The sequence below is a fragment of the Apium graveolens genome, chromosome 11 (assembly GCF_009905375.1).
Source record: "Apium graveolens cultivar Ventura chromosome 11, ASM990537v1, whole genome shotgun sequence".
Classification (NCBI taxonomy): Eukaryota; Viridiplantae; Streptophyta; class Magnoliopsida; order Apiales; family Apiaceae; genus Apium; species Apium graveolens.
Genome location: NC_133657.1, coordinates 138,194,738 through 138,210,320, shown reverse-complemented (window position 1 = coordinate 138,210,320; position 15,583 = coordinate 138,194,738). Strand labels below are relative to the sequence as shown.

The window sequence follows — 15,583 nt, the reverse complement described above, 5'->3', positions numbered from 1 at the left end:
TGGATAGTCATTTGAGGATATATTGACTCCTTTATTTTATTTAATGAATATTATTTATAATATTCATTCGAGGTATTATGACTCCGCTTATTATTTAATAAAATTCTTTATTTTATTAAAGAATAATATTTCGATAATCAAACTTATTTTTGATTATTCAAATAAGATATTACTTTCGTATAAGTATATCTTTGATTATTTGCTATTCATTCAAGTATAAGTTTTCCAACTTCTACTTCAATTATTCTTATGGGAATATTATTTAAATAATAATATTCAGATATTTCTTTCATATCGGGACTGATTTATTTTAATAAATCAGTACTACTCCAAACATTCTTAAAAATGTTTTCGAGTCTTCAAAATGTATTTAAAAGGTAGAGCGGATCCCAAAACTTGTTTTCTAATTCAAGATCTTCCATTTTAAGGGGACTTGAATACTCGCTCAAAAATCTAAGGGATCCGGCTCTGTGGTGTATTTTATATTCGCAACAAGGTTGCTGTTTTGATGAATGAATTGATTACTTGCCCAATGTTCGGGAAGTAAGCCCGTCTAATTGAGTCGGCATAAGCGACAGGCCGGGATACGGTCTATCAAAGTGTAAGTGGCTGGGTGGCAGTCCATCAACGCGTAAGAGGCCGGGTGGCGGTCCAGCACAAGGTCCTTATGTGGCCAGGGTGATGACCGGTGGGGGATTCATCCATCTACTAGTAGAAAAGGTTACTTATTGGTATCTTTGCCTGATCAGCAAGATATCTGGTTTATGCCAAAATTCTTTTCCTTTCCAAAATTCATTGGATGTTTCAAACTCTGTTCATACTTTACATAACAGAGGTTCCAGGAAATGTTTAAGAGATATATATGTGGATATATATATCGGGACTAAATAAAGTATCTCATAACTTTATTTCATTCAATAATATTTAAAAGATTGAATCTATTCAAGTCTTAACTTGTGGTCTCATCTATGGGATGATTTTTTTTAAACCTATAATACTTTGAACAGTGGTAGTTCAAGTAGCCTTATAAATGATATAAGTATAGTGAAGTATTTGGTAACTTCATCTTCCTTTCAGCTTATATCCAGTAAGTAATTATCTTACTTTTGATAAAGGTTTTCAGTAAGTTATCTATTAGATACTTGCATCATTGATTACACTATATATTATCTTGCGAGCTATAATGCTCACTCTTGCTTTATTTCTTCATCACACAACAACAGTTAGGAAGGATGGCCAGACTCAAGCAGACCCAGCACAAGCGCGTGGGAAGCGTCCCGCGTCTTCCCGTTGATGTTGTAGCTGCTATAGCTGCAGAGGTAGATCTATTGTAGATCAGACCATCTACTTTTGAGAATCAATTATGTATAATTATAACTTGTGGCAGATAATGGCAATTAATTGTAAACTTATTAAGTAATCATTTTGGGTTGTAATAACTTTTAAATTGTGGATTTAAAGACTTGTACTTATTTCAATTTCATCTCTGAGACTATAACGGGTTGTGGTGTGTGTTAGTGTGGGGTCACAACATGAGGTTAATTATTATTAATTAAGTGAAGTGATATTGTGGAAAGAAAGACCGTGACGACCCGGATCCCTGACCCCGGATCTGGGGGTGTTACATCAACTACGGGCTGGGAAGAACGGGGAGGCATGTTATCTCGATCCGGGGAAGCGTCATTAGACGAGATTTCGGGCAACCCTAAGAATACAGGACGGGCAGATCTAAGTTCAAGGTTAGCCAACTATTTAAATCTGCTAACCATATAACTACCCGGAGTCTATGTCATTTCGGATACCAAAAACCAAGACAACAAAAAAAACCCAGAAACAAATAACTTCGAAATCAAAACAACCGAAGTATGTCCTAAAACCTATACATACACATATACTTATACCAAAACACGAAGAACATCGATGAACAATAAACATAAACCCAGATTTTACAAAAACCTAAACTCCAAAAAACCAAAAACAAAAACACAATAAGTACCAAAACAAACCCATTTTTACGAAATAAAACCAAAATTGCACGTACAAAAACTCTAAACACAACAACAGTTTTGCATACCAAATATCAAAACCCAAAACAATAAAATTAAACCGATAGTTGCATTTGAAAATAGTTACATGCATTCGAAACACTCGCCTACTTAGTTCATCAAATCAAGTACAAGTGCTACGAAGAAAGTCAAGGGAAAAGTGAGAACTTACAAGAAAGCAGGATATATAAAAGGATTCAAAGAAGAAAAGCTCTGAAATTCGCCTTCCAGAAAAACTTAAAGGGTTTTTGACGTTTGTGATTGCGTAAAGAATGAAAAAAATGAAAGAGGCGAGTATTTATAGAGCAAAGGAAGGGTAAAAACCCACTCAACTGTTGAAAAATCGTGTCCACAGGAATGGGACACGTGGCGCGATCCTGGCCTTCCAAAAAGTAACCACAGCAGTTAATGATTAAATAGCTGTAATTATTTAACAGGCGCGACTTTTAAGGAGAAAGAAGGGAAAAACTGCAACGTTTGATATATATATATACACGTATATATTCATACAAGACACTCAACCGCCGCCTAACACCCCGGAAAAATGACAAAAACTGCATATATATCAGTCACTTCCGTACTTAACCGGTCAAATCAAAGGGCCTACCCAAACACAACCCCGCAGACTTGTACCCAACAACACCCCGGGGTTAGGGGCCATGGGCCATAAATCAAAGAAAAATGCAAAAAATTTCCCAAGTTACAAAAATTAAAGGACCTACCCAAACACAACCCCGGAGACTTGTACTTAACAACATCCCGGGGTTAGCGGCCATAAATCAAAGAAAAATGCAAAAAAAATCCCAAATTACAAAAATTAAAGGACCTGCCCAAACACAACCCCGGAGACTTGTACCTAACAACACCCCGGGGTTAGGGGCCATAAATCAAAGAAAATGCAAAAAAATTCTCAAGTTACAAAAATCAAATAGCCTACCCAAATACAACCCCGGAGACTTGTGTCGAACACCACCCAGGGGTTAGGGGCCATAAATCAAAGAAAAATGCAAAAACATTTCCAAGTTACAAAAATAAAATGGCCTCCCAAACACAACCCCGGGGACTTGTATCCAACAACACCCTGGGGTTAAGGGCTATAAATCAAAGAAAAAGACAAAATTTTCTCCAAGTAACAAGCAAGAAACACAAAAAAACACAACTTCGGAATACAATACTACTCCCCCATCCGAGAAAACCTGCATAAGGGAGTGGGAGGAAAATGATAGGTCATAAGTAATCAGGCCCTAAAGAACATTACAAAAGCCCAAGAAAAGGGTCCCCCATGCCCGGACGAGGGTGGTCCCTGGGACACGTGGCAGGTGGCCAAAATGTCAACTGTCCAATATTACCAGAAATGGAACAACCACATCCCAGCCGTCTATATATCCAAATCTCAAGACACCCCAGGTGCTATGGGATAGATGGGCCCCATTTATAATCTAAATCATCCAATTATTCACCAAGGGCTGGGATGAAGAGGTACAAACCCCTAAAACCCTAAATTTGGGAGCCTGTATAAGGCCCCATAAAGGGGTTTTAGGGGTTGGAAAATATTTACTTGCTCCCTACACATTTATACACACCACTGCATATATATGTGAATAGCTCTATCTTCCTTTTTCTTCTCCTTCAAGAAACTCTATTCTTATTCTTACACCGGAGTTGTCGCGGGGACACGACCCCCCTCCGGTTCTGTTTTGCAGAAGCCCCCACACAGCAGTTCAACCACACAACTCCTGCCACGTGTACTAAGTTCAAGCTCGTGGAGAGATTCAAGCTCGTGGAGAGAGCGGAGAAGACCGGGGAAGAAACAGAGTTATCAGTTGGTTTCTTCACCAACTACTTCTTGACTGGCTCAAACGGTATCTTTACAGGCTTCTCAACCGAGTTTATAGGCAGAGCATCTTTAAGTAAGGATCACGCTGGCATGCAATTTATGTGAAGTGTTTTATCTTTTTTGTTGGAAGAAAGGATCTCACTCAAACTCACACAACTCAAAAATATTGAGGAGAAGAGGTATTTTATATAGACTATAATGCTTGAAAATGACTTGATTACAAATGATTTGGTACAAGGCTTTATATAGGACTTCATGAAAAACTCTAAACACTTACTTAATTGCTAGAGTTCAAAGACTCTCGCTTAAATGCTAGACATCAAAAGACACACAACTAGAACACTCTATGGATAGTTCTAGAGTTTAGACAAAATCAGGAATAATCTAGAATAGTCCATACTCTTCTATTATTTTAAGTCAAAATTATATTTTATTTTTAACACCCTCCCTTAATTTTGACTATCCCAAGTAGTCTCCGAAATTTGTTGAATACGTCACTCTTGAGAGGCTTTGTAAAGATGTCACCTATTTGATCTTGGTACTTCACATAGTTGACCTCCACTTCATTTCTTGCAATGCATTCGTGAATATAATGATATTTTATGTCAATATGCTTACTACATTCATGAAATACCGGATTTTTTGCCAAAGCTATAGCCGACTTATTATCAACCAATATTTCGGTAGACTCATTTTGTGCCATGTTGAACTCCTCTAAAACTTTCCTTAACCATATAGCTTGAAAAACATAGGAGCATGCCGCCATATATTCCGCTTCACAAGTAGATAAAGTAACAATGGATTGCTTTTTTGAACTCCATGAAAAAGATATATCACCCATAAAGAACACATATCCGGTGGTACTCTTTCGCTCATCAATGTCACCGGCCCAATCACTATCACAATAACCAACAAGTTTGAATTCACTATAATGATGATAAAATAACCCATAATCCATCGTACCTTTAAGATAACGAAGAATCCTCTTGGCCGCCTTCAAGTGTGTTGTTGTTGGCGTCTCCATGTAGCGACTAACAAGTCCAACACTATTGAGTATGTCGGGCCTCGTGCATGTTAAGTATCTCAAACTTCCCACAAGACTTTTGAAGTAAGTGGGATCCACCTTCTCACCTTCTTCAAAATTTGACAACTTTGTTCCGCACTCAATAGGGGTGCTAATGGCTTGACAATTTTCCATCTTGAACTTCTTCAATATCTCCCTTGTATAGCTTCCTTGTGATATTAATATTCCATCATTCATTTGCTTCACTTTAATGCCAAGATAGTAAGACATAGGCGCAATATCGGTCATCTCAAATTCTCTTTCCATGTCTATCTTAAATTTCTCGAACATACTTGGACTATTTCCCGTAAATATTAAATCATCCACATATAAGCACGCAAGAAAAAATTCTCTATTTTTTGTAACCTTGGCATATAGAGCATGTTCATGAGGACACTTGTGAAATCCTTGAGATTGAAAGTATTTGTCAAGTCTACTATTCCATGTCCTTGGCGCTTGTTTCAATCCGTATAGGGCCTTTTTTAACTTTAATACTTTTCCTTCTTGTCCTTTCACCATGTATCCCAATGGTTGCTCCACATACACAGTTTCTTCAATAACACCATTCAAAAAAGCAGATTTTACATCCATTTGATGAATTTTCCATCCATTTTGTGCCGCCAACAAGATTATTAACCTTATAGTCTCCATTCTTGCGACCGGTGCAAATACTTCATCATAATTCACTCCATGTCTTTGATTGTAGCCTTTGGCTACCAATCTTGCCTTGTATTTTTCAACCATGCCTTGGGCATTTTTCTTCACCTTATATAACCACTTCACACCAATAGCTTTTTTCCCTTTAGGAAGTGTTGCTAACTCCCATGTGTCATTCTTCTTGATTGACTCAATCTCCTCCTGCATTACTTTCTTCCACCTTTCATCTTGCACGGCTTCTTTGAAGTTTGTTGGTTCAGTTTCCTCTAGAAGACAAAGTAGAGTTAAGTCAGAAATGGTGGGCACCTCATCCGTTTCATCATAAATCTCTTGAAGATTTCTATAATTCTTTGGTGGTGTCTCATCACTATCACTTGAAGAAGATGAGGGAGTTGTTTGTCCATCACTACTTGTTGCTCGTGGTGATGTGGGAGGAGTGATATGTTGCCCATAATTTTCTTCGATATCTTCTTCATCAATAAATGGGAAGAAATTATAATCTTCTTCAGCATTGCTCCAATCCCATGAGTTATCTTCATCAAACACAACATCTCTATTAATAACAATTTTTCCATTGATGGGGTTGTAAAGTTTGTACCCCTTTGCTCTTGCATCATAGCCAACAAAGACATACTTCTGACTTTTGTAATCCAACTTTGTTTGTAGCTCATCATCGACATGTGCATAAGCTATGCTTCCAAAAACTCGTAAGTGAGTAATAGATGGTCTTTTTCCTTTCCATGCTTGTTGTGGAGTCATGTCTTTGACACTTCTTGTTGGACATCGATTTGACAAATAAACGGCACAATCTACCGCTTCGGCCCAAAATTCCTTAGGCATATTTTTGCTTTTTAGCATGCTTCGAGCCATGTTAAGAATACTTCTATTTTTTCTTTCAGCGACTCCGTTTTGTTGAGATGATCTTGGCACCGTTGCGGGTCTTCTTATTCCATGATCTTCACAAAATTTTAAGAACTCATTTGAATTGAATTCGCCTCCTCGATTCGAACGAATTGCTTTTATTTGATAGTTGCTCTCCTTTTCAACTTGGGCTTTGAATTTTTTAAAGCATTCAAAAACTTGAGACTTCTCTTTGAGAAAATACACCCATGTCTTGCGGCTAAAATCATCAATAAATAATAAGAAATAACGGTTTTTGCTAAAAGATGGAGGTTTAAAAAGCCCACATACATCTGAGTGAATAAGTTCAAGCGGCTCCTTTGCTCTTGTCATAGATTCCTTAGGAAAACTCCTTCTTGATTGCTTTGTTAATAGACATCCTTCACAAATTTGATCTGGATGATTGATGTGAGGCAAACCATTCACCATGTGCTTCTTAGATAGTGAATTTAATCCTTCAAAATTTAAGTGCCTAAGCCCAAGATGCCAAAGCCAAGAAGAATCTCCAATACAAGCCTTTAAACATTTTGGACCATCATTTTCAATTTTGAGAATAAACATACGATTCTTGGTCATAGGCACCTTAGCAATTAAATTATCACAAGAGTCTCTCAAGTTAAGAAATTCATTTTTCATGGTGATGGTGTAGCCTTTCTCCATTAGTTGGCCCAAACTTAAGATATTATTTTCATACTAGGCACATAATAAACACTTGAAATAAAATCATGATCTCCATTTTTCAAGCGAATTAAGATGTTACCTCTTCCTTTGATGGGCACTCCCGAAGAGTCTCCAAAAGTGACTTTTCCATTCACATTTTCATCGAGATCCACGAACAAGTTTTTATTTCCACACATATGATAGCTTGCCCCACTATCAAGATACCATAGATTTTTTCCACAATTTTCTTCTCCTTTTGTACTAAAAGTAAAGTGGGTTCATTGCCTTTGTCTTCTACAAGATTAGCTTTCTCCTCAACTTGATTTCTTAAAGTGCGGCACTCAGAAGCATAATGACCAAATTTTTGACAATTATAACACTTGATATTTGATTTGTCATACCTTGAAATAAATCTTCCTCTTCCACGGCCTCTTGAATTTCTTGTCTCGCACACTCTTTCATCCTTTTGATTTTCCTCTCTTTGTTGGCCACGTCCTCTTCCTTGTCCATGTAAGAAGCCTCGTCTACATCCTTGGCCACGACCTCTTTGACTTGTGTATCTTCCATCATTATTTTTGAAAGATAGTTTTGCTTGCAAGGTTTGTTCAATTGGTTCATTCTTTTTTAACATTTTTTCTCCATGGGCTTGTAGTGATCCCATAAGCTCATCAATAGTCATTTCATCTATATCTTTAGCATCCTTAATTGCCACGACTTTATAATCAAATTTAGAGACAAGAGAACGAAGAATTTTTTCAATAACACGAACATCACTTACCTCTTCTCCATTACTTTTCATTTGGTTGACAATAGTCAAGACCCTTAAAAAATAATCCGAAATTGATTCGGATTCTTTCATTCGCAAAGCCTCAAACTCGCCACGAAGTGTTTGTAACCGAACTCTCTTCACTTTTGCATCTCCACTAAAAGAAGAATTTAGAATATCCCAAACTTTCTTTGATGTTGTTGCGGAAGCCACCTTTTATAGCATAGAATCATCCAAACATTGATGGATGATCATAATCGCCTTTTGGTCCTTCTTTCTTTGGGCTTGTAGTTGATCTTTTTGAACTTGATTCAAATTTGCTTCATCTTCGGGCACCATTAATCCTTTCTCCACAAGTTCCGACACATCATTTGCTCCAAGGATCGCCTTCATAGGAATGCACCAATTCTCGTAATTGTCTTTGGTGAATTTTGGCATTTGCCATTGAGACATTCCATTTGCCATGATCTCCTTCTTCTTTAACAAAACAAAAGTCTTCTTTGAAGACAAGTAGAACCTTTGGCTCTTGATACCACTTTGTTGGAAGAAAGGATCTCACTCAAACGCACACAACTCAAAAATATTGAGGATAAGAGGTATTTTATGTAAAATATAATGCTTGAAAATGACTTGATTACAAATGATTTGGTACAAGGCTTTATATAGGACTCCATGGAAAACTCTAGACACTTACTTAATTGCTAGAGTTCAAAAGACTCGTGCTTAAATGTTAGACATCAAAAGACACACAACTAGAACACTCTATAGAGAGTTCTAGAGTTTAGACAAAATCAAAAATAATCTAAAATAGTCCATACTCTTCTATTATTTTAAGTCAAAATTATATTTTATTTTTAACATTTTTGTCTTTAACTTCGTAACTAATCAAATTTCTTTGATTCACAAGGCAAGAATTAGACATAACATTATTAAGAGATAGCGACTAACAGTAATGTCGCAAAATTTTTAGTTCAGAACGTTTGTGTAAAAAGTCACATACCTATATTTCTAAAACTATAAGCACACGTAAATAGTAAAAACACTATATTGAAATCACATTTTGTCTTTAACTTCGTAACTAATCAAATTTCTTTGATTCACAAGGCAAGAATTAGACATAACATTATTAAGAGATAGCGACTAACAGTAATGTCGCAAAATTTTTAGTTCAGAACGTTTGTGTAAAAAGTCACATACCTATATTTCTAAAACTATAAGCACACGTAAATAGTAAATACACTATGTGGAAATCACATCTTGTCTTTGTATATTCTTCTTGATTTTTATTCTTAAATTCGCCGTCGTAATTGGCATATTTTGTTGTAGCGTCCAGACATTTGAAAGAAATGGAATAGTAATTTTGTTAGCATTGCTAGTTTCTAGAAGAACGAAGGCGCAATCTGGTGAATCGGGTTGGCTGGAAGACATTATTGTAAAATACTTTAAGGACATGTATAGTCAAACTTGGGGAGGGTAGCTTTTTTATTGATAGGCGAGAACAATAATTTGTCTCTACGTTTCCAAAAAAACAATCTTCGTTCGTTGTTGAGAAGGATTGCAACAAAATTTTCATAAGATATAGTTTCAAAAGGCTAAAATTATAGATTGTGTTGAAAAGATAAATCTCATCTACAATAAGTTTGTGAGAATAGTTTAAGGTTTCAAGTTTTGTTAAGCATTGGATGATTTGGCAATTTACGTTGAATCCACCTTATAACTGTAAACTATTCATAGTTGTGTAATTGTTGATAATTTATATAAGTATAGCGTTTGTAGTTGGTTGCATTTTGCATCAATGAAGTTAGTTTTTATAGTCGGTTGCATTGTGCAGTAATGAAAATATTCTATGGTTTGATTTGAAAAAACACAAGAGCTTAATAGTTTCTTTTTTTAGTAATTAAGTCTTTATATTATGGCGGTTTTAGCAAGCTGGCAGATGTTTAACTATATTATTATTATGTTATTGTTCACCATTGAATTACAAAGAAACTCAAGAGCAAAAGATAGTTTAGGTTAATAAATTTGAACCATACAAAAAATAAATGGTGATTAAAAGAATGTTGAGGAACTGCAAAAATATGCATTTTAGGACCCTAAATAAGAAGCTTTAGGGTGAATGACCAAAAAACACATATTCCCCAACTAGCTAGAAGCTAATCAGTGACTGCATTGATGCAAAGGAATATAAGGCTGAAACTGCGGATGTGCTTTGAATTTTAAGTTATTTGTGTTTCAGCAATAATGAAAGATTCTTGTCTAGTTCAATAGTTTTCACATTCACATCCCCAGCCTTTATAAACTATGCTATCTTATTCTAAACTTCCTGTTATGCCCAAATGTTGGTATAAACAATATTCAGATTAAGATTGATAAAGTAGGTAAAATTGAAGGAGAAATGCCTAAAAACTAGGAAAAGATAAGATTAACTTTCCATAAACAGATGGCACGCCCTAAGAACGCGCTGCATTGGTTAAACAGTTGAGTGGCCCGTGACCGTTTTGCCTTAAAGGCGCGCCCTTGAACATGACGAGGCGCGTCTAATCGTTGAAAAAAGATAGATGAGTGGCTTGATTGGAGTCTGACCTATAGTGAGCCTTAGGGCGCGCCCTAGGTAAGGAAGGCTCCTTGGGTGGATCATTTGGACATGATTACTTCGACATGTCCATACTGTGGCTTGGGCAGAATTAAAGTCAGCCCCAAAGATGAATAGTTTAGGGCGCGCCTTATGATGTAAAATGGTATGAGAAACCAAAAGCTGGTGATACAGGGCGGCGCCAACATACAGAGATGTTAGGGCGCGCCTTGAATTTCTACTTGGACATAAGCATAGCTTTTATGTGCTGATTAGGTGGATTCTCTAGAAGGCTCAAGGAAGATGGAGATTATTATTACTAACCTACTTGATGCAGGTACTCTATTGAGGAACTCCTTCCTGTAGCATATCTACAGGAAAGGCGGTGTCCGTGGTCAGAGACCTCCAGGGGTATGCCTGGACTGAAGGCCTCCTCCTGTAGTCAATGGGTGTCCTCATTGGGGATGTGGGGTAAAATCTGGTGTGTGCTTTGGGAGCTCTGTCTCTGTAGTCAACGGGTGTCCTCGTTGGGAGACTTCGGAGTATCCTGCACTTTGCACCCAAAAGCTTGGGATCACTTGTCCTGCAATCTGGTAGGGGCTCCTTATCGGGGGACAAGGATGCGTCCAACATTTGGGGTGAACCACGGCTATACCTGCGTCCACGGACTAGAGAAACAGCTGGTAGCGGAGGGTTATCCTTGGCCAGGGAGATGCCTTATCCGTGATGTCTCGAAGCCACGGACGAGCCTTGGGCCTTTGTGGTTGGGCCTCATCGGCGGACATTCCTAAAGCTAGTAGAAGACGGTTTCCAGTAGATTTCCTATTGGGCCTCGGGATAAGAAATCTAAGCCCATTAGGTTTCTTGTTCCCCAAGAACTACGTGGGCTTGATCCCCTATAAATAGGGGTACGTAGGCACATTGTAAGGGGTCAGAAGCGAGAGCGCAAAGGAGCCACCACTAACCCTAAGCAATCTCAGCCCCCAATAATCACCACCACCAAATACTGTTCATCTTTTCTGACGAATACTGTTCATCGGATCCACCGACTACTGCTCACGTTTCCGATAAAGAACCGCCATCACAGATCTTGTTTCCGGCTACTAACCTCAAGTTTTGTTGTTCCCAAATTCCTCCGTCAATAAATTGGCGCTAGAAGGAGGGGCCTAACAAGATCTACATCTGGGAGGAAGGATGTCTCAATATCATGATGGAGGTTTTTACGATGGAAGTTCTGAAGAAGATTTCGATCATGGCTATGAATATGAACCCTACGTTCCGCCAATGACTGACCATCCCACACCGGACGTTGGAGGATAGCCGCCTGTGCTCATCAGCAATGCTGACTTGTTGGAACAACTGTATCGCATGGGCGATGCTTTGAATGGTTTCGATTCAAGGTTAAGCACCGTGGAATGACGCAAGGGCAGGAGAGGTCTTCACCACAACCGAGCGGCTCAGGCGCCTGGAAAAGCACCCATGACAGACAGGGATGTCTCGGCCGGCCATGGCGACACTGAAAGAGGGCGCGTGCCGATAACCCCGCGACGCCTGGACTATTCTAATGACACGTCCCCGATCGTTGAGCTAGTGGAAGAAGATGCTGATGGACGGGAAATTCTGCGAATAGATAACCGGGGAGCCACCCATCCACACCGTTCTGGACGTAGTCTCGAGGAACGCCGGCAGGCGAAATCAATACCGGAGAATCAGCCACGAGGCTTTGCAGCTCTGAAAGATCGCTTGGGGATTCGCTTGGGCGATGACGATTTGAGAATGGTGTTACTTGAATGGCAGAGAGAAGCTGATCGCGGAGATGTGATGCCCCATGATACAACGCGTGTGCCCCTGAATTCCCAGGAAAATCGGGAGCGGCACCGCGATCCAACGCGTGTGCCCCTGAATTCCCAGAATAATCGGGAGCGGCACCGCGATCCAACGCGTGTGCCCCTAAATTCCCAGGATAATCGGGAGCGGCACCGCGATCCAACGCGTGTGCCCCCGAATCCCCAGGAAAATCGGGAGCGGCACCGCGATCATGGACGTGGGTATGGAAACGATCGATGGAGAAGGCCTCAATGGAGGGGAAGAGGTGGAGGCCGAGGCAGATATTTAGACGGATATCATCGTGACAATTACCGCAGACACCTCGATTCCCGCTGGAATAACCAAGCAGATGGCTATGATTATGTGGAACATGATGACCCCAGGAATATAGAAAACTATGACCGCGGTACGGTTCGAGGCCGCGGCCAAGGTGGAGAAGAGAATCAAGAGGGAAATCAGGGATGAAATCCTGAAATAATTGTAATACCTGAAGACGCCCATAATACAAACCAGCAGCAAGCCCCTCCCGGGGGGAATCAAGTGGAAATACCTCCATTGCAACCCCAAGGTTCACAGACTCAAATGCAGACCATTCCCGGCGTGGGAACTTTCAATGTAGGAGATCTGAAAAGGCTACTTAACCATCTCGAAGGCAGGGTGGCGGCTACAGCTGAAATCCCGTCCCCATTCTCGGCAGCAGTAAGGGATGCGCAATTGCCGGCCGGGTATCGCAACACTACCAGCGATCTCCGCTTCCACGGAAACTCAGATCCGGTGGAATTCCTGGGTCGTTTTAATATAGAGATGGATGTGTACCAAGTCCCAAACTTGGCTCGATATCGTCTCTTGGCAGCAACCTTTAGAGAAAGCGCCCAGCAGTGGTTTCAAAAGCTCGGGCCAAGAGTGATCACCTCGTGGGATCAGATGAAGAATTTGTTCTTAACTAAGTTCCAAGCCGCGGTGAGATACGCTCCCTCTGTCACAACTCTTGCCAATATTAGGCAAAGAGAAAATAAAAGTTTAACATCGTACTTTAAAAGGTTCAACGCCGAGTCTACTAGCGTGAGGGGGGCCTCAGACGAAGCCCTAAAAAGTTTCCTGATCGCAGGATTAAGGGTTGGTTCAGATTTTTGGAAGCACTTGCAAGGAAAAGATCCGGCCACTCTCGCAGATGTCTTCGCTTTGGCAGAATCCTTTAAAGCTATAGAACAATCTTTGGCAGATGTACAATCAACTTCACAGTCGAGTCAAAGAAACAAAGGAAGGAAGAGGGATAGGTCACCAAGCCCGAGATACCGAAGGAATAGTCGAAGCCCAGACCGGATAAATACAACAAGCACAAGGAGGGGATGGAGCCCTCCCTCAAACTATGACTACAAGACAAGCCGGTACACACCTTTGGTCGCATCTATCGACCATATCTATGAGGTAAACAGAAATAAAGGGCTATTTAGGAAACCTGAAGCTTTATCATCATGGCAAAGCAAAGACAAGAAAAAATATTGTGAATACCATGGATCATCTGGACATAACACGCACGAGTGCCGACATTTAAAAGATGAAATCGAAGCGCTTATCAAGGAAGGATACCTCGGAGAATGGGTAGTCAAGGAAGTAAGGAAGCACAAGGATGACAGGACAAGGGAAGAGGAAAGACGAGCCCCACGCGGGACAAACAATGATACCCCGGAGGAAAACAAATTTATCAGAGATGGCAGTATCCGAACAATCTACGGGGGAGATCCCGGAATGGAATGCAGCAACCGAGCCTTGGCAAAATACGCTAGGGAAGCCCGGTTTAGGCCTCTCACAGATATTCATAGGGTGGAAACCCGGCCACCCAAAGTGTTTAAAGGGGAGTCCATGGATATCACTTTCAGAGAAACAGATGCCCGATGGGTACATCACCCACACAATGATGCGTTGGTTATTTCCATCCAAATCGGTACAAAGAATGTCCATAGAGCCTTCGTGGACAATGGAAGCTCCGCAAACATCCTCTATTACAGCACCTTCAAGAAGATGGGACTGCCTGATCAGGATATGTCGGGGGAAGACTCGTGGGTCTATGGTTTTTCAGGTGCAGGAGTCAGAGTCATGGGGTCAATTCGGCTCCCATGCACACTAGGGGAAAGCCCACTATCGATAATAAAGATGCTCGAATTTAAGGTTCTGAATCAGGAATCATCCCACAACGTGTTATTGGGACGACCTTTTCTACGGGAGATGAGAGTCATCACTTCAATTCATCACCTAACAATCAAATTTCTAATGCCAAATGGAGTGGGAAGTATCAGGGGTTCCCAATATGATTCACGAGAGTGCTACAGGCAAGCAATGAAAGGGTTCAGAAAAGACTCCCACGCCGATGATACTCCGAACGTGGATCGAGAGAAAAGCATTGAGCAACCAACCGAGGAAATCTGAGTCCACTATTATGTTGAGCAAGAAGAAGAACATCCCTCTGAGTTGCCCTCGACAATGTTGTACCTGGAAGACACAATCAGAATTGAGGTGTTAGAAGAAGAAGAGGAGGCGATGTATACCATAGTCCAAGCAGATTTCCATGGGGAACGTTTAGAAGGAAGATTCGGTATCTTGCAAAGCCTCGAACAGGGTGACGTCATACCTCTTGCAGAAGCACCCCCGCCCGCAAAATATACTGAAAAAATTGATAACTCTACTACGCAAGGCACACCTCCTGAAGGGAATGCACCCTCTCTACAAGATCAGGAGATCTATAATCCCCTTGACTTGGATCCCCGGATACCAATGCCGACGGAAAAGATGGGGCCAGCAGAAGATACGATCGAGATCCCCGTTGATGAAAAAGACCCGAGTAAGGTTCTGAGAATAGGGTCCCAATTGACACCAAGGTTAAAGGAAGGTCTGTCAATATTTCTGTTAGAAAACCTTGATGTATTTGCATGGAGCCATTCTGATATGGTGGGGATTGATCCAGAAATAATGTGCCATCGATTGAATATCGACCCCAAGCATAAAGGGGTTCGACAAAAACGAAGGGCCGTAAGTGGAGAAAGAGTTATAGCCCTAGCAGAAGAAGTAGAAAGGCTCCTAGACGTCGGACTAATTCGAGAATCTTTTTACCCAGAATGGCTAGCAAATCCGGTATTGGTAAAAAAGCCCAACGGCAAATGGAGAACGTGCGTGGACTTTACCGACCTAAATAAAGCACGCCCAAAAGATAGTTTTCCCCTACCAAGAATTGATCAGTTGGTCGACGCCACGGCGGGGC

The 15,583-nt window shown here is 40.4% G+C and overlaps 2 protein-coding genes across 2 annotated transcripts; one reads left to right on the top strand and one right to left on the bottom strand.

Moving 5' to 3' along the window:
* Positions 1 to 7,313: 7,313 nt before the first annotated feature.
* Positions 7,314 to 8,393, bottom strand: LOC141695929 (uncharacterized). Its single transcript, XM_074500132.1, has 2 exons — positions 8,235 to 8,393; positions 7,314 to 8,141 (listed from the first exon to the last, which is right to left on the bottom strand). The coding sequence occupies exons 1-2, from the start codon at positions 8,391 to 8,393 to the stop codon at positions 7,314 to 7,316; spliced, it is 987 nt and encodes a 328-aa protein (XP_074356233.1).
* A 3,586-nt stretch (positions 8,394 to 11,979) lies between these two features.
* On the top strand, positions 11,980 to 14,754 carry LOC141695928 (uncharacterized). The gene is made up of 2 exons (XM_074500131.1): positions 11,980 to 12,340; positions 12,821 to 14,754. The coding sequence occupies exons 1-2, from the start codon at positions 11,980 to 11,982 to the stop codon at positions 14,752 to 14,754; spliced, it is 2,295 nt and encodes a 764-aa protein (XP_074356232.1).
* The last annotated feature ends 829 nt before the right edge of the window (positions 14,755 to 15,583 follow it).

Coding starts and splice junctions, on each gene's coding strand:
- LOC141695929 (XM_074500132.1), bottom strand. CDS start 8,393: ATGGCAAATGGAATGTCTCAATGGCAAATGCCAAAATTCACCAAAGAC. Junction 8,142..8,234: donor ATGAAGCAAATTTGAATCAA/GTTCAAAAAGAT, acceptor ATGCTATAAAAG/GTGGCTTCCGCAACAACATC.
- LOC141695928 (XM_074500131.1), top strand. CDS start 11,980: ATGACAGACAGGGATGTCTCGGCCGGCCATGGCGACACTGAAAGAGGG. Junction 12,341..12,820: donor GATGCCCCATGATACAACGC/GTGTGCCCCTGA, acceptor TAATACCTGAAG/ACGCCCATAATACAAACCAG.